General features: G+C 35.5%; 1 protein-coding gene across 3 annotated transcripts in view; it reads left to right on the top strand.

Annotated features, from left to right (window-relative positions):
• The window catches only part of Atf6 (activating transcription factor 6), a 243,737-nt gene that overhangs the window by 21,340 nt on the left and 196,950 nt on the right, over positions 1–25,447 (top strand). For all 3 annotated transcript variants that reach the window (XM_015491921.2, XM_048810137.1, XM_048810138.1), the window contains exons 3-7: positions 2,778–2,865; positions 4,702–4,808; positions 9,090–9,219; positions 10,449–10,652; positions 16,512–16,732. In XM_015491921.2, the coding sequence (XP_015347407.1) occupies positions 2,778–2,865; positions 4,702–4,808; positions 9,090–9,219; positions 10,449–10,652; positions 16,512–16,732 (750 nt within the window). The remainder of the gene's footprint in view (positions 1–2,777; positions 2,866–4,701; positions 4,809–9,089; positions 9,220–10,448; positions 10,653–16,511; positions 16,733–25,447) is intronic.

Below are 25,447 nucleotides of genomic sequence, written 5' to 3'. Positions count from 1 at the left end.
AAGTCACTAAAGAGAATGAGAGTAAACAGATAGAATTCAAGGAAAGGGGAATAAGGAAGTTGAAAAGAAATGAAAAGACAAAAGAAAAAAATAGAAAATAAAAAAAGAAAAAATTAAAAAAAATACTCAAAAAAAGTGAAAATAAAAAATAAAAAAATACCAAAAATATTTTAAAAAATTAAAAAAGAAAAAAAAATTAAAATTAAAAAAAAAATTTAAAAATTCAGTCTTAGAGTTCAATTAACTTCTCTTCCAGTAGGTGGAGCTGTGCCCACCGGGCCAGGCTTCTCCTCTCAGTGCGCGGGAACCAATCACTGTGCAGCAGCTCCTCCTCCCCGACTGGGCGGGTCTCCACTCCTGAGTGCCTCTGGCCGTTTCTTGTGTCTAGTCACCTCACCACTCGCCCCATTCACAGGTGACGCTCACCACAATACTGGTTACCCGCCAGGTCTGCTGCTCACAGGAGCCCTGTTTTCTTGAACAACTGGGCACACTCTCCCTGCTTGCCAAACCCTCAGCTCCTAAGGTTGTGGAGCTTGGGGCTGAGAGCCCTCGGTGTATTTGCTTGCCCTCCGGTAGCCACGCCCCGGAGCTGGTGCAAGAGACCTCAGTTGTCTGCGCTGGTGGGAGCGGTAGCCAGGGGGGTCCCACGCCGCGGGTCCCGTGCCACTCCTGAATCCCTCGGTCTATCGCGCTCACGGGAGAGCTGGGAGGGGTCCTTGAGGTTTCCCCGCTGTGTGGAGGGGGGGGCTAGGGGGTTACACACCTGCCGCCGCTGGTTTCAATGAAGTCATCTCCTCTACCGCATTCTGGTGACGTCAGTTCTCTGCCATGTTGGTATCCCATGCGAATGGCAGCATTTCGTTCCCTTTGCCAGGCGACCAAAGCAACGGGTGGGTCCTGACCGGCCCTCCGAAGCCCCGTCTCAATCCTGTGGCCATTGCCTATGAAGGCTTGGTTGGTATTTACCTCCACAGGATTTGGTGGACAAGCAGTTTCCACAGGTTCGTTTAGCACTGAGCCAGAGCAGTTTGTCTGGGAGAGGCAGGCGAATGGGAGCCTGAATTCAGCCATTACGGGCTTGGTGTGTGTTCTGAGAGGAGTAGGCTATTCGCCCCAGATCCACGTTAGCTCAGCAATGCCTAGTGATCTTGAGCAAACAGCATTTAGATGATTTAAGACTCCCTATGCCCGCGCAGCTGGAGAGGTCAGAGACTTGATATCTCTGTGCCTGCCGCCATGTTGGATCTCCTTTATTTTATTTTTATGTTTGTGCTGGCAGTTGAACCCAGTGCCTCATGCATGCTAGGCGAGCGTGCTACCACTTGAGCCACATCCCCAGCCCCTAAGTATTTTTTTTAATGTGAATTTTCACATATTTTCTTTATGAACCTTGTATCAATATTTACTCAGTAAAGAGCAGTCTGATTATAAAAAAAGTTCGTATTCTCTCCTTATGTTACTTTCCCAATAAAAATAAACCATATAATAGATATTTTGAAATAATAATACTGTTCGAGAAATTATTAACAAGTGGTTGTTAACAATTATTAGATGAATTTTTACTTTTCGTCTATAGCTTATTTTCTCTGTTGTAGCTGTTTTATCATCTATTGTTTGCCTTTTGACTTTATTACATTGTTTACTTTTTTATTGTTTGTTTTTCGTTATACCTGACAGTAGAATCCATTTTGACATAATTATAAAAGTTTGGAATATATCTTGTTCTAATTCAGACCCCAGTACCTCTCTTTCCTCTTCTCTCTCCCAATCTCTTTCTCCCTTCTATTGATCTTTCTGCCATTTATCCATAGTTTTTTAAAATTAATTTCTTGTGGCTGTGCACAATGGTGAGATTCACTGTAGTATATTCATATATGTACATATGAAAGTTATGTCTGATTCATTTACTGTCTTTTCTTTTCCTATCTTCCCTCCTTTCCCTTTGTTCCCCTTTGACTTCTCCACTGAACTTCTGTCCCCCACCACCATTTTGCTGTTGTCTCTTATGCCAAACACTGTAAAATAGACTGTTTGGTACTGTCTTGATCTCAAATTCATGCGAGGATTCTGAAATCATGTCAGTTTTCATTTTTATATACACTAGAAGGTGATCAACCAGATAATCCATAAAAATCATTATTTTTAAGTAAAAAAAAAATTAACACCTAAATGAAAAGAAACAGAGGGATCCCCTTTAAGAGGTTTGTTTACTCCTCTTTGAAAGTTTTATCTCCTAAGACTAAAAAATATTTTTTAATTCATAAAATTTTAGAAATTTGAAAAGCACAGAACAGTAGTAAAAGATAGAATTACCCTGTGGTAAGTTACTCTCTTTATGATTCTTCTGTGTTTTTTTGGTATATGTGTATTATTTCCTTTGTATATAGAGATGATATGAGGAACAAGCCCTTTGTTTGGACTTGTTTTCCTTAATGCAATGGGAAAACCTATTTTGTTGGAGCTCCCTTATGACAAAAGACACATTTTATGACTCTTTTAATGGTCTGTTCCCACAGAAAAGAATAAATCCAGCTAAAGCTTTTTGGAATTGGTACCTCCTTTCTAATTTATTACTGTGTTTTAAATAACTTAATTGGTTTATCTTTAGACTCTCTAAGATGTAGTCTCAAGATGAACCAGTTGACTTGGAAAATTCTTTTTTGCTAGGTTTGGTAATAGCAATTATATTATTTATGGCAAATTGTGTTTGATAGTTTGATTTCAAGTTGTGTTTCTTTTATTATAATATTTTTTTACTGATTTGAAACCTACAGGAAAATAACTTTGATCATCTTGATTTTGATTTGGATTTGATGCCTTGGGAATCAGACATTTGGACCATCAACAACCAATTCTGTACAGGTAATAATGTGCTTTGTTGATAAAAACGTTAACTAGACCATTTATTTTATAGTTTGGTAATACTTGAAATTAGGTGGGTTACTTTGGTGGGGTAAAAGATTCCAGGAAGCATGTATTCCTACTTCTGATATGACAATGTATAAATGAATTTCTTGCCAAAATGAATATAAAGAATTTCATAATAATGTTTCAGTAGAATAATGAATAAATAATTCATATTAGAAATAGAAATATTGATTCAAATTATGAATAATAAATATCTCTCTAAGAGATTAACCCATTTAGGAACCATACAGGACTTAGGGAATCAAAGAGAAGAGGTTGGGGTTATCAGAACCTAGGAATTTGTTGGGGGAATCTCATGTAATTGGTGTACATACCTCTAAGAAGATTGTACCACTTGGCTGATGTTAACATCTTTAAGGGAGCTCAATGAGGTAGGGTTCAGTGTGCTGGAACCTGGAGCAGACTGCCAATGATGGAGTAAAGCTCACAGGAAAATAAAGAAATATTTTCTGCTACCTTCTAGCACCTATCCAGTATCCTCTGTTAACTGGAACTAAAAGGAAGCCAACTGGGAAATATATAATAATTTGCATTACAGATTATAGGAGGTAGACTCAGAGTGGAGAGACAATGGATAAATAACCAGCACATTACTGCATCTAAATTCTTCCTTAGCCCCTTATCCTTCCTATTTCCCTTCCTTTTATGTATGTATTTATCTTGCTCAATGCCTGTCTTCCCTTATAGAATATGGGAGACACAAAGTCAGTGTTCTGGTTGCTGTTGTATAGTGAACTACTCTAAATCTGAGCAGTTTAAAAAGTGTTTTATTAAGTTCCCAGAGTCTATGGGTCAGGAATTTGGCTTCATATATACTAGGCAAGTACTCTACCACTGAGCTATATCCATAGTTCTTTTTAAAATTTTATTTTGAAACAGGGTCTTGCTAAATTGCTGAGGCTAGCCTCAAACTTGCCATCCACCTGTCTCAAGCTTCCAAGTAGCTGGTGTGAACCCCTGTGCTCAGCCTAGACTCTGCTTCTTGCTAGGAAAGTGACAAAATCACATTATAGACGATCATGAGGGACAGTAGATATTTTGTGGCTTTGGAAAACACTGTCTGTCATCCCTGATTCTGTGGTATCTTTGGCCCTTTGGAATATTGCCTGGGCTATAGTTGCTCAGTAAATTTTTTATAAGGTAAATTAATAGTTCAAGAGATATTTTTTGTGAGTTTTAATTGTTTTGTCAAAATACTTTTAAAAATGATTCTTTCCTTTTTCTTGGGTTTAAAAAATTGGGGAAATGGATTTCATTTTTTGAACATGGTATAACATCCAAAAGATACAAAAGTTTATACAGAAGAAAAATGTCTCCTTCTGCACTTATTTCTCAGCCAACCAGTTCTGCACCTCAGAGACAACAACCATGGTCATCAGTTTCTTCTTTACTCTTTCAAAGGATACAGATGCAGTGTATACATTTACACATACACAACTTATTATATGATTGGAGGCTTACTGCTATGCCATTTTCTGCATCTTGCATTTTCATTTAATAATATATTTTGGTGACCTTAACTTCCATATATGATTGATTTAAAAACATTTTTTTTAGTAGTCAATGGACCATTATTTTATTTATTTAAATGTGATGCTGAGAATCGAACCCAGTGCTTCGCACATGCTAGGCAAGTGCTCTACCACTGATCCACAACCCCAGCCCCATATGATTGAATTTTGAAAGTAGATTTTACCTTTTTTTCTCATTGATTTTATTCTGAGTTTGTATTGTCCAGTGAGAAAAAAAAATTCACTTCATATTTTTCAGTTAAAGATATTAAGACAGAACCTCAGCCACTTTCTCCAGCTTCCTCAAGTTGTTCAGTCTCATCTCCTCAGTCAGTGGACTCTTGTTCTTCAACTCAGCATGTTCCGGTAAGTAGCCAATCTTTTACATGATTTGGGTTATAATGTTATTTGGAAAATATATGCATCAAGTGGGAGGGGGCAGTTTAACATTTACTAAGTGCTAACGAGGAGCCTTATGTTTCCTTAGGAAAGACCTTTTGGGAGCTAGAAAGTTGTTAGTCTTTATGTTCTTGCCTCCATAATTTCATTGAGTTTTACCAGTATTTTTTTTGTTTGTTTACTTCTTGCATCCCTCTCTACTCCCTGTTAGCATATGTATTCTTTAGGATATGGAAGAACATAAGATTGTCAGACTTTTATAGGTACTTGGTCATAGAACCTAGAATTATCTCTTTAGTTTAGGAATGCCTAACACTATCTTTTGAATGGGCTAAGGTTTTTACAAAAGTCCTGTAGCTCCTATTGCTTTTGTTCTCCCTCAAGATAAAAGCCATGATGTCAAGAAAAGGAAGTACCTGATTTTGGTAATGGGAAAAGAGAAGATACAAGAAGAAGAATCGAGTTAACATTTCAGTATATTTTCTTTGCTTTAAATTGAGGCATCTTTATTTTGGTAGGCTCTGTATTTCTTCAACTACTAAATTCTGATGATTCTATCTACCTTATGACTTCAGGATTCTTTTTTGCTCCTACCAGGCTTTCGTCATCTTATCTGGATTAAGTCAATAGGATCTTAACTGGTACTCTGTCTCCCAAACTCCTGAACCTTTCTTAGCAGAGTAATAATCCTCAAAGAGAAATCCTTCAAAACCACAAACTTGACCATGTCATTCCTTTGCTGTAAAACCTTTTAACAGCTTCCCAACCCTTACAGGATGAAATTCAGATTCCTGGTGTGTTAGGGCCTCTATTATCTGACCCATGGTTAGCTTTCCAGTCTTCTTTCTTACTGTCTCTCCTGCTTTCACGCTGATCTTAAACCCTGGAAGAATTCCTGCCTGAAAGCGTCAGTGTGTTCCATTCATTCACCAGCTGTTCTAGGAGCTGTCTCTGACACTGGCAGTGAATAAGAATAGTGAGATCTCTGCTATTCCAGTTTTAGATTTCTGCCCATTCTTTTTCTTCTCCACAAAATAGCCCTATTTTTGTTCTTTCAGAAAAGTCATCCTTTAAGACCCACTTAAAAAATTACTTAGTGTCTGAAAGTTTCCTTTGATTGCCACTATTAGAAGGAAGTACTCTATGGTTCCGTAATTTCTCCAAATGATTTAATATTTAAAAAATGTAATTTGCTTTTGGAGTCAGAAATACATAATATTGTATATTCATAAAAGTCTGTTTGTTGGTTTTGTCTTTTCTGTCCTTTCTTACATAACAGCATGTTGTATACCCTGTTATTTGTTTTTAACTTTATTTCTGTTATATGTTTTCCTTAGGTGTGCTTTAAAAAAAAAAAAAAAACAAAAACAAAAAAAACCCATGTTTTTAGTTGTTGATGGACCTTTATTTTGTTTGTTTATTTTTATGTGGTACTGAGGATCAAACCCAGTGCCTCACACATGCTAGTTAAGGTAAGCGCACTACGAATGAGCTACAATTCCAGCCCCTAGGTGTACTTTTTTGATAGACAAGTTATTGATTGGCCTATTGACTTTTCCTTTCCTTTCTATGTGATATTCCTTTTTTTTTTTTTTTTTGTGAGATAGAGTCTTTCTAAGATGTCCTGGCTGGCCTTGAACTCCTGGGTTTCAACTGATCTTCTGGCATAAACCTTGAGTAACAGACTACAGGTGCATGCCACTGGGTTTGGCCTTTATTGTCCCCTCCTTCCCAACTCAAAACAGGGTTTTCACCACTTAGGTTATATAAGAATTCATTAGTTTTTTATTCTTGTTTTCTTGCTTATATTGATTTTTTTGTTTGGAATAATCTCAGATTTACAGAAATGTTGCAAGTACATTACACGATTTTTTCACTAAACTATTTAAGAGTAAGTTGCCAGTCTGATGCCCTGTCTCCCCAAATACTTTAATGTCTCCTTCCCATAAGCCAAAATATTTTTTATATCGCAACAATGTGGCATCAAAATCAGGAAATAAACATTGATACATTACTATCTAATATTCAGCTCCTATTTAAAGTGTATCAGTTGTCCCAGTGATGTCCTTTAGACCAGCAAAAGGATCCAGTTTGGAGTCATATTGGATTGTCTTGTGTCTTTAATTTCCTTCAGTCTGAAATAGTTATTCATTCTTCATTGACTTTCATGACCTTGTCTCTTTTGGAGATCATAGGTTATGTATATTTTGTAGAGTATCCCTCAGTTAGATTTGTTTGATATTTGCTAAGGGCTGGATTCAGGTTTTGTATCCATGGCAAGAATGTTGCAGAAGTGATGCTATGTTCATTTCATTTACTTTTTGTTTTTATTCCAGTATTGGGGATTGAATCCAGAGGTGCTTTACCATTAAGCTATAATCCAGGCCGGGCTTGGTGGTGCATACCTGTAATTACAGCAGCTCAGGAGGCTGAGGCAGGAGGATCCTGAGTTCAAAGCCATCCTCAGCAATGGCGAGGTGCTAAGCAACTCAATGAGACCCTGTCTCTAAATAAGATACAAGATAGGGGGCTGGGAATGTGGCTCAGTGGTTGAGTGCCCCTGAGTTCAATGCCTGATACCAAAAAAAAAAGAAAGAAAAAAAAAAGCTATAATACGTCTAGTGGTTTACAATGAGGCCAGCCTAGGCAACTTAGTGAGACCTTCTCTCAAGATAAAAAAATAAATAAAAAGGGCTGGGGATATAGCTTAGTGGTAGAGTACCAGGGGTTTAAAAAAAAAAAAAAGTTTATTCTGGTATCATTTATTAAAAAGTTCTTTTTCTCACTGATTTCAATTTTATTCCCATATTTTAAATTTACATAAATGGTACTATTTAGACCTATTTCTACTATTTATTTTTAAAAGTTAGCACTATGTTAATATTAATTCATAATATTAATTATCTATATATCAAATCTGTTGCATCTAACTTTGCACATTTCAAGTATATGTTTACTGCATTTTACGTACATCACAATACATATTGTCACACTTGTGGGCCAGTGTGAGAATTCCTTTGGGATGTATGCCCAAGAGTAGAGTTGTTGGATGGTAGGATGTATAGATATTTAATTTGACATGTGCTTCCTTCCATATGGTTCTACAAGGTCATTGTAGTACCCTGCAGGCCAGTCAGCAGTGCTTGAGTATCCCTGTAACTTCTCTGATAATGCTTGACATTGTCTGATTTTCTAATTTTTGCCAGATGTTGACCCTTTTTTTAATTTGCATTTCTTGGATTACTAATCATTTTCGACATTTATTTACATTCTCGTTAGCGTTGGACTTCTGCTATAAATTGTTTATTCCTGTTCTTTGATATTTTTTCTGTTGTTGTCTTTTTCTTGTTTATTTGAAAGAATTCCTTGTATATTAATATAGTAAGCTCTTATTAGGCTTAATATCTTTTTCACTTTCTATTATTTATCACCTTTGTAGTCTTAAGAAATTCTTAATTTTCTTTTTTTTTTTCTTTTCTTTGTGATATTAGGGATTGAACTCAGGGACACTCAACCACTGAGCTCCATCTCTGGTTCTTTTTATTTTGAGACAGGGTCTTGCTAAATTGCCCAGGCTAGACTTGAATTTATAATCCTCTTGCCTCAGCCTCTGGAGTTGCTGGGATTATAGGCCTATGCTACAGTGCACTCAGGGGCACACTCAACCATTGAGCCACATCCCCAGTCCTATTTTGTATTTTATTTAGAGACAGGGTCTTACTGAGTTGCTTAGTGCCTTGCTAAGTTGCTTAGGCTGGCTTTGAACTTGGAATTCTTCTGCCTCATCCTCTTGAGCCACTGGGATTGCAGACATGTGCCACCGGGCCTAGCTTATTTCTTTAATATAAGGGGATGGCATAGACATATTCCACATTTAAAAAAATTTTTTTTTTTAGTTGTATATGGACACAATATCTTTATTTATTTATTTATTTGTTTTTATGTGGTGTTGAGGATCGAACCCAGGGCCTCACACATGCAAGGCAAACACTCTACCACTGAGCTACAACCCCAGCCCCATACTCCACATTTTGAGTTAGTTTTCCTTTGGTATTGATTGATAATGTTGACTTATCCACAGTCACTTAGTATTTAGCATGTAGTTTCTAGTATATCACTTCTTTGCCTTGAAATTGCCTTTGAAGAATTTTTCTATTTATATATGGATGTCGCCTCTCTTATTAAGCAAATTTATGCTTAAGGATTATACTCTTCTGCATTAAATTGTTTGTTTTTATTTTGCTGCAGGAGGAGTTGGATTTGTCTTCTAGTTCCCAGATGTCTCCCCTTTCCTTATATGGTGAAAATTGTAATAGTCCTTCCTCAGCAGAGCCACTAAGAGAAGATAAGCCTATCATTGGTCCTAGGAGCAAAACTGGTATTACTCTATCTCCTAATTTCTCTATATATATTTCCAACTGAGCTTAGGTTCATTTCTTTCTTTTTCTTTTTGGTACCGGGGATTGAACCCATGGGTGCTTAACCACTGAGCCGCATCTCAAGCCCCCCGTTTTTTTAAATTTTGAGTCTGGAACTTGCCAAATTGTTTAGGGCCTCACAAATTGCTGAGGCTAGCCTTGAATTTGTGGTCTTCCTGCCTCAGCCTCCCATGTTGCTGGGATTACAGGTGTGTGCTACCATACTTGGCATTAGTTTACATTTCTTAAAAGAAAATGTTGGATTAAGCATGTTTATTAAACTGGCTTGTTGTTTTTAAATTATTACACCTATATTATTTGTTATATATGATTACTGCAGAGAAGAAAGGGAAGAAATAATCTCCTTTGATTATCTCTTTAAGTTTTTAAGTACCAGGCATTGAATCCAGGGGTGCTAACCACTGAGAAACATCCCCAGCCCTTTTTCTTTAAATTTTGACACAGGACCTCTCTCAGTTACTTAGGCCTTGCTAAGTTGTGGAGGCTGGCATTGAACTTGAGGTCCTCCTGCTTCAGCCTCCAGAGGTGTGCACTAGCACACCTGGATGATTATCTCCCTTCTTTTTTTTTTGTGTGTGTGTGTGGTACTGGGGATTAAACTCAGGGGCAGTTGGCCACTGAGCCACATCCCTAGCCCTATTTTATATTTTATTTAGAAACAGAGTCTCACTGAGTTGCTTAGTGCCTTGTTTTGGTTGAGGCTGGCTTTGAACTTTCAATCCTCTTGCCTTGCTCAGCCTCCTGAGCCACTGGGATTACAGACATGGGCCACTGCACCTGGCTGATAATATCTTTGTAGGTGAAAAAAACTTTAAAATAGACTTTGACTTAATCATCTTCAGGAGAGTTTTTAGTTTTGATTAAAGATACTGAATGTGAGGGTCATTTTATCACAACATTTATTAACTTATTCATCTCTAAGCTTTATTCAGTGATTTCAGCTATTCTCCTTTACTGTTCCTTCTCAAAACTGCAGTTTGGTCAAAAAGGAGGATATCAGATTAAGGAATTTTCTTTGGTCTTTTCAGGTACATGGTAGGTATGCTTAAACTCCAGTGCAAGATAGTTACTCAGAAGTCAAGATAATGTGTAAAGTGTTTAAATAAAATCTGTTTTCTAGGACTTGCTCAATTGCCTTAGATTGATTTGTGGTTTGTTTTTTCTCCAGAAAATGGACTGACTCCAAAGAAAAAAATTCAGATGGGTTCAAAGCCTTCAGTTCAGCCCAAACCTTTATTACTTCCGGCAGCACCCAAGACTCAAACAAACTCCAGTGTTCCAGCAAAAACCATCATTATTCAGACACTACCAACACTTATGCCATTGGCAAAGCAGCAACCAATTATTAGTATACAGCCTGCACCCACTAAAGGTACTATTGTGGAAATTGAGGCTGTATATGTTTATTTGGAAGATAGTACAAAGATTTTGTCACTTTTTAAATATATAAATAATTCAGGTTATAATTACTGAACATGTGTGGTGTGTCAGGAATTGTCCTTGCTTCTGACGATGTTGCAGAGATGACTAATATGTGGTTTTTGTCCTAACAGAGAGAGCTCTTCAGATCAATTATATCCAGTACTTCTTTTTTCTTACAGTTTTAATTGATACCTGTTTTCAAGGCTTTTTTGTTTTTTTTCTTTTTCCTTAGTATTAGGTTTAAACCCAGGGGTGCTTATCCCTAGCCTTTTTGATTTTATTTTGAGACAGATATTTTGCTAAGTTGCTCAGGCTGGCCTTAAATTCCCAAATCTCCTTCCTTCCTCCTAAGTAGCTGAGATAATAGTTGTTTGCATCCATGGCTGCTTAAAGTGTTTGGTTTTATATAACCACTTGAAATGTAGGAGTTAAGATAAAAGATTGCCATTTTATTCTGAAAATTTGTGGCCGTGGGTTTTTTTTTTTTTTTGGTTTTGTTTTGTTTTAAGGAGTGATCAGTATTTAAAGTAATATATTCTATTTTTGGTCATATAGGTATGTTTCAGCAGTAGAGTCTGGTTCTTTATCTCTGGGGAGACTGAATGGTTTAGTAAACAGGGCATTAGGAAGAAACCTAAATTCTCTTCAACTAGCTAAGAATTTGTATTTCTGTATTTTATCCACCAGATGGCCTCACATACTTAGGATTCTACAAAAATTTTAGGTTGACACTGAAAGAAGTTCAATGAGGATTTGGTGCTACTCACATATGGGAATCACTTGCTTATGGCAATCTTTTAGGTAGCTTAGTTATATATTGATATGTATATGTATGAATATGAGAAAGTTTGTATAATATTATTTTCTCTGGATTTAACTTCTTGGCACCAAGTAGTAGTAGGTGTTACTGAGTATGAGTTGTAAATAAACATCAATGTAACGTTTGCCTTCATGGTTGTATTTATAGTTGTTAGCTCATTTTTTTGAAGCTTAATTTTAATAAAGGCAAGGTAATGTATTTGAGCTCCACTGTTAGCTTTCTTCTATTACATGGTCATAGATAATTAGACACTGATGGAAAGAAAGGAACTAAACAGAATAGATGGATTCTACCAAAAAACAAAATGAAACAAAACAAAAATAACTGAAATGCCTGCCATCTCAGTACAGAGTCAAATTTTTTTTCATATGAAAAATAGTAATCTTATAGAATAGATATTCTTGTGATCTATAACTGGGTGTTAATGTTCATAAACTCCTTGAAATAAAGTGAAAGATTTATTATATGCTTATAATATGGGTTTTTAAAGAGATAGTCTCAAAAGCTTTCATTAGAATCTCAAAAGGATCTGTGTCTTTCCAAAGACTAAGAATTTTAAACTCACAAAGAACCTCATTATCGTTCCCATAAGCTATTAGAGCACATCTATAAAAAGTAAACATCTGGCATTAATATGACAGTGTGTAAAGAATGGGATATTCCTAAGAGTTTGTTCTTGGACCATTGAATATGTTTAAGTGATAGAAGATCTTACCTATACCAGGAAGACAGGTTGTTCTTTTCTGAACAGTTTCTTAGTTCTAGAAACTGGAACCACGCATTATTTAGAATTTCAATGATTTCCCATGATCTGAAGATTATTTTTTGTAACCATGTGTTAATAGGAGGCACTGAACCTTGTTTGTTTTTGTAATACAGTATAGAGAGGTGATATTATTATTTTACAGATTAAATATATATCTTTCATTTATTTGAGAATGGGAAGGGAGGAAGAAGAAATGTAGGTAAGGAATTTTATAGTTTATCGGTTTCTGCATTAATAGATTTTACCATTGAAAAACAAGACATAATTCCCATATGGTTAAATCCTAATTCTCTAGTGTGGAATGTAAAACCTTTCACAGTTTCTCTTCTGTTTAGTTTTCTAACTTTACATTATTAATATTATTTTAATTTATTTATTAGTTGTAGATGGACATAATACCTTTATTTTATTTATTTATTTTCATTGGTGCTGAGGATCGAACCCAGGGTCTTGCATGTGCTAGGTGAGCGCTCTACCGCTGAGCCACAACCCAGCCCCTCTAACTTTACATTATAATATTACATTATAATATTACTTTTTTCTAAAAGCCCCTTCTTGTGACTCTCATAATCAGTCATTGTCCCTTGAATTCTCTTGGTTTTCCTAGTACGTTTTTTTTTTTTTTTTGGCTCACACTATTCTATCAACCTGGTACATTTTTTTGCTTCTAAGTTCTGCACATGTCCTTTAAGACTAATTTGAGTAGTGTGGGCAAAAATATGAAAGTCTGGAATGTAATGAAAATGGACAGCTAGGGCTGGGATGTTGCTCAGTGAAAGAACACTTCTCTAGCATGCATGAGGCCCTAGGTTCAATCCCTAGAACTGAAGTGGGGCAGGGATGACAACCAGGATGGAGAATAGATATGTTAAAAGTATAGAATTGTGGGGCTGGGGATTGGCTCAAGCGGTAACACGCTCGCCTGGCATGCCCGGGGCGCTGGGTTCGATCCTCAGCACCACATAAAAATAAAATAAAAAAAGATGTTGTGCCCACTGAAAACTAAAAAATAAATATTAAAAAATTCTCTCTCTCTCTCTCTCTAAAAAAAAAAAATGTAGAATTGTAGGCCCTGGTAACTGGATGGTATGGAGGGTGGATGAAGGATAGAGAGGAAGATCTACAGTGTCTTCTGTATTTCTGTCTTGGGCTTTTTGGGTAGGTGATATTGCAATTCATTAAACAGGATGGAAGTAAGATTATTTTTTTGAAGAAGAAGTGAAGCTGAAATTTGAGCCAGGTGGTTTGGCTTAGTCTGTGTAATTAATCATTATATTGCTGCTAAAAGAATGAGATGTGTTCTTGTTCTCATGAATTCCCTACCCTTGAGGAGTTAAATTTACATAAACAAGTAACAGTTACTTTGAGAACTAGTGAATTAATAATATATGCAGTGTTCTTTAGAGAAACTGTTATTCTGAAAAGGTGTTAGTATACATAATATTTTAAGCTCTTACTATGTGCCAGACACTCTTCTAAGTGCTTAAGTACATTATCTTGAGGATAGATGTATTTCCATTTTATAGGGGAGATAACTGGCACAAATTATTTACCCAAAGTCACACAGGTATTCTATTTTAGGCAGAATAGGTATTTGATAAATGTTTGATACATGGTTTGCAATCTGTGAAGAAAGTTGAAAAGGAAGAAGTGACTATCAAAATCAGTGAGTCATACATTGTCAGAAGTCTCCAGCATCAAATCCAGCTGACTTTCATTAAGAGGATTTGCATGTAATGCCAAGGAGGATTTTGAGCATGCTAAAATGGATAAACAGTTCTTTTGGTATGTCCTTTTTATCTGTTTCCACACTAGGAACAGTAGTAATTATGTTCCACTGCTATTAAAAGTCCCAGTCCTTTGCATTGTAGTTTGTGGTCTGGTCAGCATTTAGCAAGTCACCATGAGAATTTTTTGTTCTTGAACACATTTTAGTAGAAATTTATTTCCTTTCATTCTTTCCTGAATGGGAACATGCCTGGAATATATAGGGGGTCCTTGTCCTAGTTGCTGGATAACTTGAGAATAGTTGAAACTTCTATGACTAAAGGACTTGATGTACCACATGGCAAAAAAAGGAGCCCTGGTAGAACTTGAGCCATATTTGTTGCACAGACGTTGCCTTGAGAATCCTCCATCTCTTTCTCTCCAAGTTGCAGTTCTCTCAATAAGGAGATGGTGATAACTAGACAGAAGACAGGATAAACTTGGATTATTTTTCTTAATTAATTTTTTTTGAGAGAGAGAGAGAGAGAGAGAGAGAGAGAGAGAGAGAGAGAGAGAATTTAATATTTATTTTTTAGTTTTCGGCGGACACAACATCTTTATTTGTATGTGGTGCTGAGGATTGAACCCAGCGCCGCACATATGCCAGGCGAGCGTGCTACTGCTTGAGCCACAACCCCAGCCCTCTTAATTAATTTTAAGCAATATTACAGCTGCCTGCATGCATTATCTGCCAATCCTTTAAATCTATAACTGAAGTTAGAAGTCTGATGATTTCTTTGAAAAAACTTAATTCTGTTTCCCTTGTCCTCTCTTCTTGGGAGTAGTCCCAAAGTTTTGGGCAGGCATTTTTTTTTTAATCATAATTTTTAAACTAAGAGGATATGGAACATTACATCACTTCTCAAAATATTGGTTTAAGTTCAGTGGTTTTCAATCTGTGAACTATAGATCCTGGAGTATGGGTCAGAGGGTTGGTAGCCTTGTGACATTTTGCAAGACATCCTCAAATCCATATCTGTAGCAAGAATTTTCTGTAGATTTTAATTGTAATTTCTTACTAAGTATTACTAAAAACCTAATCCTTGGTCTTATGTTTAAATTTATATCTGCTTAGGGGCCATTTCCCCAGTTTGTGTTTTTATGTCATAATAGAAATGAGTACAAGAGAAAATGAGAAGATAAAAATGTTTAGCAATTATTTAAATAAACTGTATATATTATAGATCTATAAAATTATTTTTAGATCTTTCTTGCTAATTTACTAATTTATCTAGGATAAAATGCTGTTAGTTAAATTCTATTTTTTGTGTGTTTTCTAGGTCATCTGAAACAAAGACATTAATTTTATAACAGTGATCTTTTTTAACCAAGAAAGATGTTCTAAAAAAAAAGGTGTTCTAAAACATTATTTTGATTTTTAGTTTTTCCTAATTCTTTGAAATACCAAGCTGAATTTTATGAGCCATGTTAAACTGTCTGAAAGTATAATACTTTTTTTTTCCTTAAAGAAGAATTATAAATTTATATGGAAATTTAGTTGCTTGTTGCTATAGTACCTTTAGTTTGCTAGCTAGGCCCAAGCAGCTGTGGATATTAGGCCAGGCTTTCAGCACCTTATAAAATTGGTCAGATCTGAAAGGAAACACTTAGCAGGCAAGTAAAACTTTTAATAGATCAGTGTTATGAGTTGTATAAGTTTTCTTTAGGGTAAAAATACTAGTTCTCAGGTAAGCACAAGTTTAAAATACTGATAAATGTGAAGGCTAAGAAAAGATTTGAAGGCCTTTTTTTTGGCAGGGGTTGAAAGAGTTGGTATTATCTACAGACTTTTAAATTACAGATTTATGTTTACTGTGTTTATTAGCTAAGAATTCATCTAAAATAGTTTTAACTTTTTTGGTATTTGTAGTCCTTGTTATTCCATTTTTCAGTAGCTTTTCAGTATTGTATATGTTTATAATCATATAATTTAAAATATATGGTTCTTTGTGTTCAGTATAAAAGATTTGTTATTTATAATATGAAAAATCCTTATAGCACTAGTACACTTTAGAGGTTAATACTTCGAGGATCTCTCTTTCTATATATATAGTAGCAAATTTGGTGTGTATGTAGTTGAAAAGGTAAATATGAAAAATACTGTTTTTTATATTTATTTTTTTTGTGATGAGGTCTCCCTGTGTTGCCCAAACTGGGCTCAAACTCCTTGGCTCAAGGGATCCTCCTGCCTTAGCTTTTCAAGTGCTGGGACTACAGACGTGCATCATCATACCCATTTTGGAAGTATATTATTAGTGATAACTCCAAGAGGATGGTTTCATTAAAAACACAATAGCAGAATGTATGGTGCTGTTGGTTATGTTTTACTTGCTGGTGTGAAATTCCTCAGTGTTGATCTTAGCTATTATGTCTGCAGAAAAGACCTAGATTTTAAACTGTTTTCCCAGCCACCATAGTTATGTACTCTCTGATTTGTCTTCTTTTTCCTAACACAGGTCAGACTCTTTTGCTTTCTCAGCCTACTGTGGTACAACTTCAGGCACCTGGAGTTCTGCCCGCTGCTCAGCCTGTCCTTGCTGTGGGTGGGGGAGCCACACAGCTACCTAACCAGGTGGTGAATGTAGTTCCCGCCCCTGTGGTGAACAGCCCAGTGAATGGAAAACTTTCTGTGACTAAACCTGTCCTACAAAGTCCCATGAAAAGTGTGGTTTCAGATGTAAGTTTAAAACTTCATCCTTTTTTAATGCCTGATTTCTAAAGTCCAGAAATACCTTCTGCTTTTGTTGTCTTGTTTTTCTCTTTTTAAAAGCTTGTTATATTGTGTGAAATAAAAAATTGCACATCTAGTGTTAGGTAGAAAATGAGGGTAAGGCTTATTATGTTTGAATCTAAATGAAAAAAAAATTTTTTTTCTTAAAAATTTTTTTTTCCATGAAGGCAAATGTTAAAGACTGAGGTGATTTGATGAAAAATGAAGTATGCATACCTCCCTCTTCTTTACTACTACTTTAGAACCCTCTCATCACATTCCTCAAACCTCCTCCACCTAATCATCTATTAATATTTTACAGATTCTTTCATGTTTCCTGACTGAAATGTTTTTAGCAACTCCCCAGATAAGAGTCTGTGGACAACTTTTTAAGGCAGGTTTTATATTTAGCTTCTCTAGACTTCTTGAAGGGTTTTCAGCACTGCATAATGATATTCCTACCCTTAGGAATTCTGTCTCTTGATAATTATTTGGAACTTTCCTTTCTTTGCAAACCTTCATATTTTCTAGCATGTTGTAGGGATTTGTTGTAACTTATACTTCACAGAGTTTCCTAAGATCTGTTATTCTCTAAAGCCAGTTACATCACTTGCCAGCTAACTTGCTTTCTTTGAAAGTGACTAGAAATATTTTGTTATATATTCCACAGTGAGCGAACATCCAGGTCCTAAAATATAATCAAAGTTTCATCATCTAACAGTAGATTCTCTCAAATTTTGACAAGCAAAGCCTATATATTTTCTTTAAAATAAAAATGGATATTACTAGTTGTTAATATTGCTATTTCATTCTTTCTTCTAAAGGACTTTTACAAAATATTTTATGAATCCAGTGAATATGCTGGTTTTTTTTTTATCAGACCGCTCTCTGATCTGCCTACCAGAATTCATTAACCATGGTGTCAATTACCCATTTAGTTGTGAATTTGCTCTACTATCGCATAAACACAACCACGTAATCTCAAGTGGCAATATTGTAAAAACTCATAACAAAGAAATACTGTCTAGTGAGAGTAGAACACCCAAGTTCTAGAAAAGGGTCCTATAGTTTGTGTAAATACTAAAAATAGTGCATGCCAAGACATGGTATAGGCAAATTACTGTCAGAATAGAGAATATGAACAATATGGAATTAGAGTTGACTATTAGTTTATTTTGAGGACTAGAAAAAGGTAAGCACAGTGCTTACAGCTTAATAGATACTAATGTATAGGATGTGTTTCAGTTGAAGGTGGAACAGTACAAAGCAAGGTTTTATTTTAAAATATTTTGTAGGCATGTGGTAAGCACAGGATAAAGAAAGCAAGATTGGAAAAATATGATAGAAGCTGGTTGTTTTATATTTTTTTCTTTTGGTGTATGGGAAAATTTATAAAATATTGTAAAAGAACAGTAATAAGAAAAATCCTAAAATATTCCATGGTATTTACTATCAAAAAGTTGTACAACCAATAAAAAAAGAGTATGCTTTTCAGAGAAGACTAGAGTTAAGAATGAGGAAAAAGGATATAAAAAACATTAAAAAGGATCCCTTTAAATTTCCTTTTAATACTCTTTAAATTATGAACTTGAATGTTTCTTATATAATATACCCAAATGAAACTTAACAATAGAAAATATTTGCAGTTAATTTATGTAATATGTTAGGACATTTAAAATATTTTTAAAAAAATAATTTGCACATAAAATAAAAAATAGCATGTGTGAAGAAGCCCTGGGTTCAATTCTCAGCACTGCAAAAAGAAAGAAAAGAAAAAAAAAGATAAAGACTAATCAGAACTTTTAAAATATATAGGTCAACAGTACGATATAGTTGTTAAAGTCTGTATTCATGCATTTATGACATCCCGATCTTGGACAATCAAGAGGAACAGAGCTAGGAGGGGAGGGTGTCTGGAAACCATGTTATAGGAAGAGGAGTGGTTTAAGGATTGGAATGATTCAGTAACGTGAAGAAGGCTGAAAGTAACTTGGGAGAAATCTTCCAAGAAGTGAAGGTTGTCATGTGGAAAATAAGAGAATTTTTCTAGAGGACTTATCTAGAACAAGTACAGATAAGTTATCTGAGTTGGAAACCAGAGGAGGTCTTTTTTTCTTCTTTTAGATTCAGTATCTAAATAATGAGCATCTGAATATTGGCAATCATTATTATATGCTGCTGACCCATTTATAATCTGGAAACATTTCAGTTAATTATATGTTGGTATATTAGCCAGACATATTTTATTAGTTCTTTGATGTGAAAGATCATGTCTCTTCTGCTTTTGTACTCTTAAGAAGGCTCTGAAAATTTATTGAGTAATTTGCTGTCAAACTTGCATTGACACTGAGGAACTAGGGGATGTGTGAGATGAGAAAGTGTCACACTATTAGTATTAGCTTGTTTTTAGCAGTATTTATTGGCTAGCTTTCTAATTATTTTCCAAAAATTAGAAGTGACATTATTATAAAAGACTAACTCAGGTACTCTGTGTTTAGTGCTAGAGACCTAAAGACTATCAGAATAATTTTCTAGTCAACTTACATTGAAGTTTTTGTGCTTATTTTTACTTGGCTAGTACATCAGGAAGTGAGCCAAGACTTTTCAGCAAAAGTTTTTTAGTAGAGGTTTTGACTATTTATTTCAACTAAAGAAGCACCAGTCTGTCCTATCAGCTGGCCAACACATTCAGGAACTCAAAAGTAAATCTCTTCCAGAAGGAGCTGCAGAAGAGAACTTTGATATGCTTATATAGTCTTCTGTAAGTTGGTTGACCTTAACAGTATATGTGCTTGTTGGACTCAAGTCACATTAAATTAGGATAAGTTTGAATTAGTATAAATTTCTAATTCACAAAGAAAATTTTTTTATCATATTTTTTTTTTGTATTTTTTAAACCAAAAGTGTGGAGAAAAAGTTTTAATCAACCTTGTGGTTTTGTAATGGTGACATGGATACTTTTTTCCTACCTTTTAAGTTCTTTTGTTTGGCTGGTTTTACTCTCTAGAGGCCTCTTACTGCCATAAGTAGCGTTTTTAGCATACCATATTCTGCAAACTGCATTAAGTGCCACATTTTCTGTTATGAAACAGTTGGCCTGGTTCAAATTATAATTTCACTCTTCCTGCCTTTTACTGGTAAATCTGTTTTGTTTAACAAAACCTCACCTAAGTTTTCAAGAATTATGGTTTGTTTTTGGCTCTGATCCTGATGGAAAAAATGAACGTGATCTCTCATTTCAGTTTAGAAATTCTCTATGCAGTTTGTTAATAAATGGTAATCTCGGAACTACAAAGTTGACTTCATAGGAGAGCATGCTTATCTTTCTCTAAAGGGCAATTGAATGTTGCCAGATGTTGAACCAAAGGCTTGAAAACAAGCACTGTGTTTGTGTTTCAATCTGCATTGCACTTACTAGTTCCTCCTACCCACCATAATCCCAAAAGTTTATGAAGTGTTACTGCCTTGGTTTGAAGATTATTGAATTACATTATTAGGATTGTTGGGACAAAGGACCAAGAAAAAATTGGTTAAATTATACGTATTCCACAGTGGGCTAAGGTGGAACAAAGACTCCTAGTGGAAATCAGGTTTGAACAATGGAAAGAAAATTATCAAGAATTAGAAATAACCTTACATGGGAAGATGATTAAGAGGTACAGACTAACAGGGTGCAGTGGCATCCGCCTGTAATCCCAGTGACTTGGGAGGCTGAGGCTGGGGGTTCACAAATTTGAGGCTAGCTTCAGCAATTTGGTGAGATGCTGCCTCAACATAAAAAATTAAAATTAAAAGGGTGGAGAGTGTAGCTGAGTTGTAGAGTGCCTCTGGGTTCAACCCCTAGTACTACCCCCCGACCCTTCCCCACCAAAAACAAAAAGTACAGACTATACTGCCAGGAGGTCCTAGGTATTCCTTCTGAACATCTTCCAAACCCTATATCACTTTACATTCTCTTTCTAAACCTTTGGTTAAAGACTTTGATTCCCCCTTGTTGCCAAAAGACTATCCTTTGGAAGTTTCTGCCTGGGGTCCCACAACCATGATGAAAAGAGAGGTGGTGGTTGGGAAATCCCTTTCCATTTGTCTTTAGGTTTTAGAAATGGTGTGAAGGACCATTCTCCTGACATGCCAAATTGGATCTTTGTATTTCTTTTCTCTAGAAAGGGTGTTAAAGAGTTAAGTTTGAGATTTTAGATGTTAGTATTGTTAGCATGGATGTGGGCCCAGGTGGATGCTCTGTATATAGCATTCCTTTTTTTTTTCAGGGGAAGAACGTGAACTTGAGGAATCTACCATTTTTACCGCAAACAGAAAGCAAGCTTCTTCATTGTCTAAATGCAGGCTTTACCTTATTGTTTGAAGATTCTGGAAACTCTGGAAAATGGCCTGGGAAATAGTGATCAGGGCTTTGCATTCTTAGCATACTCAGTAGATGTGTGTAGGAATAACAAGAGACCCACTAGCAGTGTCTCTCAAGAAACATGAGTCTGTAATAATCTATTTGTAATGCAAAGCAACTTGAAAAAATGAAGAGTGCCTGAAAGCAAGCTAAATGTCTATAGAGATTTTGCTTTGTTTTAAGGGTAAGACCCAAGAATAGGGCCTCTGTTTGAGATATGAACTGAATCTTCAGCCTTAAATTATGTGACTGGCTTATATTTTAGAAGATAAATGATGAATAGACACTTTTTAGTAACTGAATTCTTTAACAATGAAAACATTAAATTTATGGTATTTCTTTAGGCTGCAAAGTAGATGAATCTATCAGAACCTATTCAACAGGAAAAATTTGGAGATCTAAAAACCTATCTAGAGTTTAGAAAAAATTACTTCTGTGGTGACTACTTTTATTTGCAGAGTTCCTGCTACTACCAGGGACTCTGCAAATAAAGGAAAAACATGCCTTGTTAAAATATTTGCCATTTCTTTTAAATGGAGTTTTGGAGCTTCTAAAAGTTTATCTTGAATAAAGATTTTGGAAGTTAAATTTCATTGTAGTTGCAGTAGCTTTGGAAAGGGAAGTGAACAGGGTTGCTATCCCTCTCCTGCCCCCTTGTGCATTAGTGCAGATTTTTGTTGTGGCAGCTCTAGCTTCTTTATTTTCTGTTTTTCAGTTTGGCATCCTGATAAAGCTAATTAATTATCATTTTTAAAGGATACAGATTATATCTTACATAATTAAATACTTTTCTCTCCTTTCTCTGATTGCCTTTCAGTGTTTTTTGTTGTTGTCGTTTGTTTTTTTTTTTTTTTTTTTTTTGGTACTGGGGATTGAATCCAGGAGTACTTAAACACTAAGCCATATCCCCAGCCCTTTTTATATTTTATTTAGAGACAGGGTCTCACTTTGTTTAGGGCCTCAGTAAGTTGTTGAGACTGGCTTTGAACTCATAGTCCTCCTGCCTAAGCCTCCCAAGCTGCTGGGACTTCAGGTGTGAGCTACCATTCCTGGCTCTGATTACCTTTCCTGCAAACTTATCTTGGGAATTCATTCTAGGGAGATAGTTCTTAGCAAATAGGTTCCTCTGCCCAGAAGCAGTCAAGTAGTGTACTAGTTTTGTGTGCATCTTTTCTGACACAGTTCTTTTTATGATTGTGGAGTTCATTTTGATATGTTCATATATTTATGGAATATGTTTTGCTCCATTAGAATCCCCAGTACTTCTACTTTTTCTCCCCTTTTCCCTTCCACCTGCCTTCCTGTACTTTACAATTCTTCAGGCTATCTTTTCTCCTGCGTATGTTTTTGGCACACCTTTATCTAATGTCAGCTGACTGTATTTATGTGGGTTTGTCTCTCTGTCTTCTATTCTGTTCCACTGGTCTTCATGTTTGTTTTGGAGCCAATACCATGCTGTTTGTGTTACTATAGCTCTGTAGTACAATCTGAGGTCCATTATTGTGATGCCTTCAGCATTGCTCTATTTGCTTTAGGATTACTTTGGCTATTCTGGATCTCTTATTTTTCCAAGTGAATTTTAGAACTGCTTTTTCTAATTTTGTGGAGAATATCATTGTTATTTTGATGGAGATTGCATTGAATCTGTATGAAATGCTTTAGGTAATATGACCATCTTGATGATATTAATTCTGCCTATCCAAGAACCTGGGAGGTCTTTCTTCTTCTAGGGTCTTCTTCATGTTATTTTTTCAGTGTTCTGTAGTTTTCACTGTAGATGTCTTCAACCTCCTTGGTTAGATTCCCAAGGGTGGTGGTGTTGTTGTTGTTTGTTTGTTTTGATGTTATTGTGAATAGAATAGTGTTCCTAATTTTTTTTTTTTTTTTTTTAGCAAATTCATTTTTGGAGTATAAGAAAGCAATTGGTTTATGAGTTTTGATCTTGTATCTTGCTACTTTACTAAATTTGTTTATCAGGTCTAAAAGTCGTCTGTTGGAGTTTTTTGGGTCTTCTAAGTATAGAATCATGTTGTTAGCAAATAGAGATAATTTGAACTCTTCTTTACTTATTTGTATTCCTTTAATTTCTCTCTCTTGCCTGTTTGCTCTGGGTAGAGTTTCAAGGACTATGTTGAACAGGAGTGATGAGAGTAGGCAAATTTGTCTTGTTTCTGCTTTTGTAGGAAATGCTTTCACTTTTTCTATGTTCAGTATAATGTTGACCTTGGGTTTGTAGTTTTTACAATGTTGAGTTAAGTTACTTCTGTTGCTAGTTTCTCTATTTTTTAAAATATGAGTCAAATGCTTTTTTCTGCATCTATTGAAATAATCATGTGGTTCATATCCTTAATTGTTTACATGGTGAATTACATTTATTGATTTTTATATGATGAACTAAGTCTGCTTCCCTGAAATGAAGCCCATTTGATCACAGTGCACTATCTTTTTATGTGTTTTTGTATGTGGTTTGTCAATATTTTATTAAGAATTTTTGCATATATATTCTTCAAAGTTATTGGTCTGAAGTTTTCTTTGATGTCTATCTGATTTTGGTATCAGAGTGATACGAGGTTCATATCATGAATTTGGTAGTGTTCCCTTCTTTTCTATTTCATGGAATAATTTGAGGAGGATTGACATTAGTCCTCCTTTCAAGATCTAGTAGAACTTGACTGAGAATCTTTCCGGTCCTAGACTTTTCTTTGTTGGATGGCTTTTGATAGCTGCGCCAATTTCATTATTTGATACTGATTTTTTAAAGTTTTCTATACCTCATGGTTCAATTTGAGTAGGTCGTATGTGGCTAGGAATTTGTCAGATTCAAGATTTTCTAGCTTATTGGAGTATAAATTTTCAAAATAGTTTCTGATGATCTTCTGTATTTCAGTAGTGTCTGTGGTGGTATTTTCCTTTATCATTGTTAGATATTTTGGTTAGTTTGGCTAAGGGTTTATTTATTTTGTTTATCTTCTCAAAAAACCAACTCTTTGTTGTTGAGACCATCCATGGGCTGTGTGTGTGAGCTATGCACATTTGAGCGTATGAGGGGACTGGTTTGGTGTTGCAGTGCTGATTGGACTGTACTACGTATGTGCGCCTTCCCTCTCACTCTGCCTGTGATCCTACATAGCACCTCAGATGGGTGTTACTTGCCAAGATGTCAGCCAATCTGGTGACCACAAGACATCACAAAGCAAGACTCCACCTTTTGAAACTCTATCCCCCAGCCTTATTTGGTGAAGAACATTCTATCAAAGCTTTTTTGTGTGTCCCCCTTGTAACATAAAATGATTCAAGGTGCACCCTCTCTTTTTCCAGCGCTGTCCAGCGTCGAATCTGACCCTAAAGGTTACAGAGTGGTTCCACCCTCAATCTGAGAAACTCATGTCCTGGTGTTGTGTGATTTCTTTGTCGTTTTCTTAGTTTAATGTTGCAGCCAGTTCTTTTGAACCCAACTCATCTCCACAGCATGGGAAGCTGGCAAGACTTTGTTTCATTGTACCTTTGTATTATTATTTTTTTATTTCCTGTCTTCTACTGATTTTGTTGTTAGTTTGTTTTTCCTTTTCCAGAGCCTTGAGGTGTAATATTAGATTATTTATTCAGTATCTTTTTTTAAAAAATTGATGAACTCAGTGTTATAAACATTCTTTTTAGAACTGCCTTCACATTGTCCCAGAGATCAAACAAAATCTCTGTATCACTATTGTATCTGTTGTATCACTGTTCTCATTTGTTTCTGAAAATTTAAAAAATTTCTCACCTGATTGCTTCTGCTATTCATGTGTCATTCAAAAGTGTATTATTTAATCTCCAGTTGTTGGAGTGGTTTCTGTCTTTTATCTTCTTATTGATTTCTAATTTCATTCCATTATGATCCGATAGGATGCGTAGAACTATCTCTATTTTTTGGAATTTGTTAAGATTTGCATTAGCTGAGTGCAGTGGCCCACACCTGTAATCCCAGTAGCTCGGGAGGCTGAGGCAGAAGGATCGAGAGTTCAAAGCCAGCCTCAGCAAAAGTGAGGTGCCAAACAACTCAGTGAGACACTGTCTCTAAAGAAAATATAAAATAGTGAGGTAAGTTACTTCTGTTCCTTGTTTTTCTATTTTTTAAAATATGAGATAAAATATTAAATATGAGATAAAAATATTAAATATTTTTTATATTTATATTTTAAATATAAAATATAAAATAGAGACATTGATGTGGCTCAATGGCTGAGTGCCCCTGAGTTCAATCCCCAGTACTATTTTAGAAAATGTTCCACATGCTGCTG

Source organism: Marmota marmota, unplaced genomic scaffold (genome assembly GCF_001458135.2).
Source record: "Marmota marmota marmota unplaced genomic scaffold, marMar, whole genome shotgun sequence".
NCBI lineage: Eukaryota > Metazoa > Chordata > Mammalia > Rodentia > Sciuridae > Marmota > Marmota marmota.
This window is presented reverse-complemented; position numbering and strand designations above follow the sequence as displayed.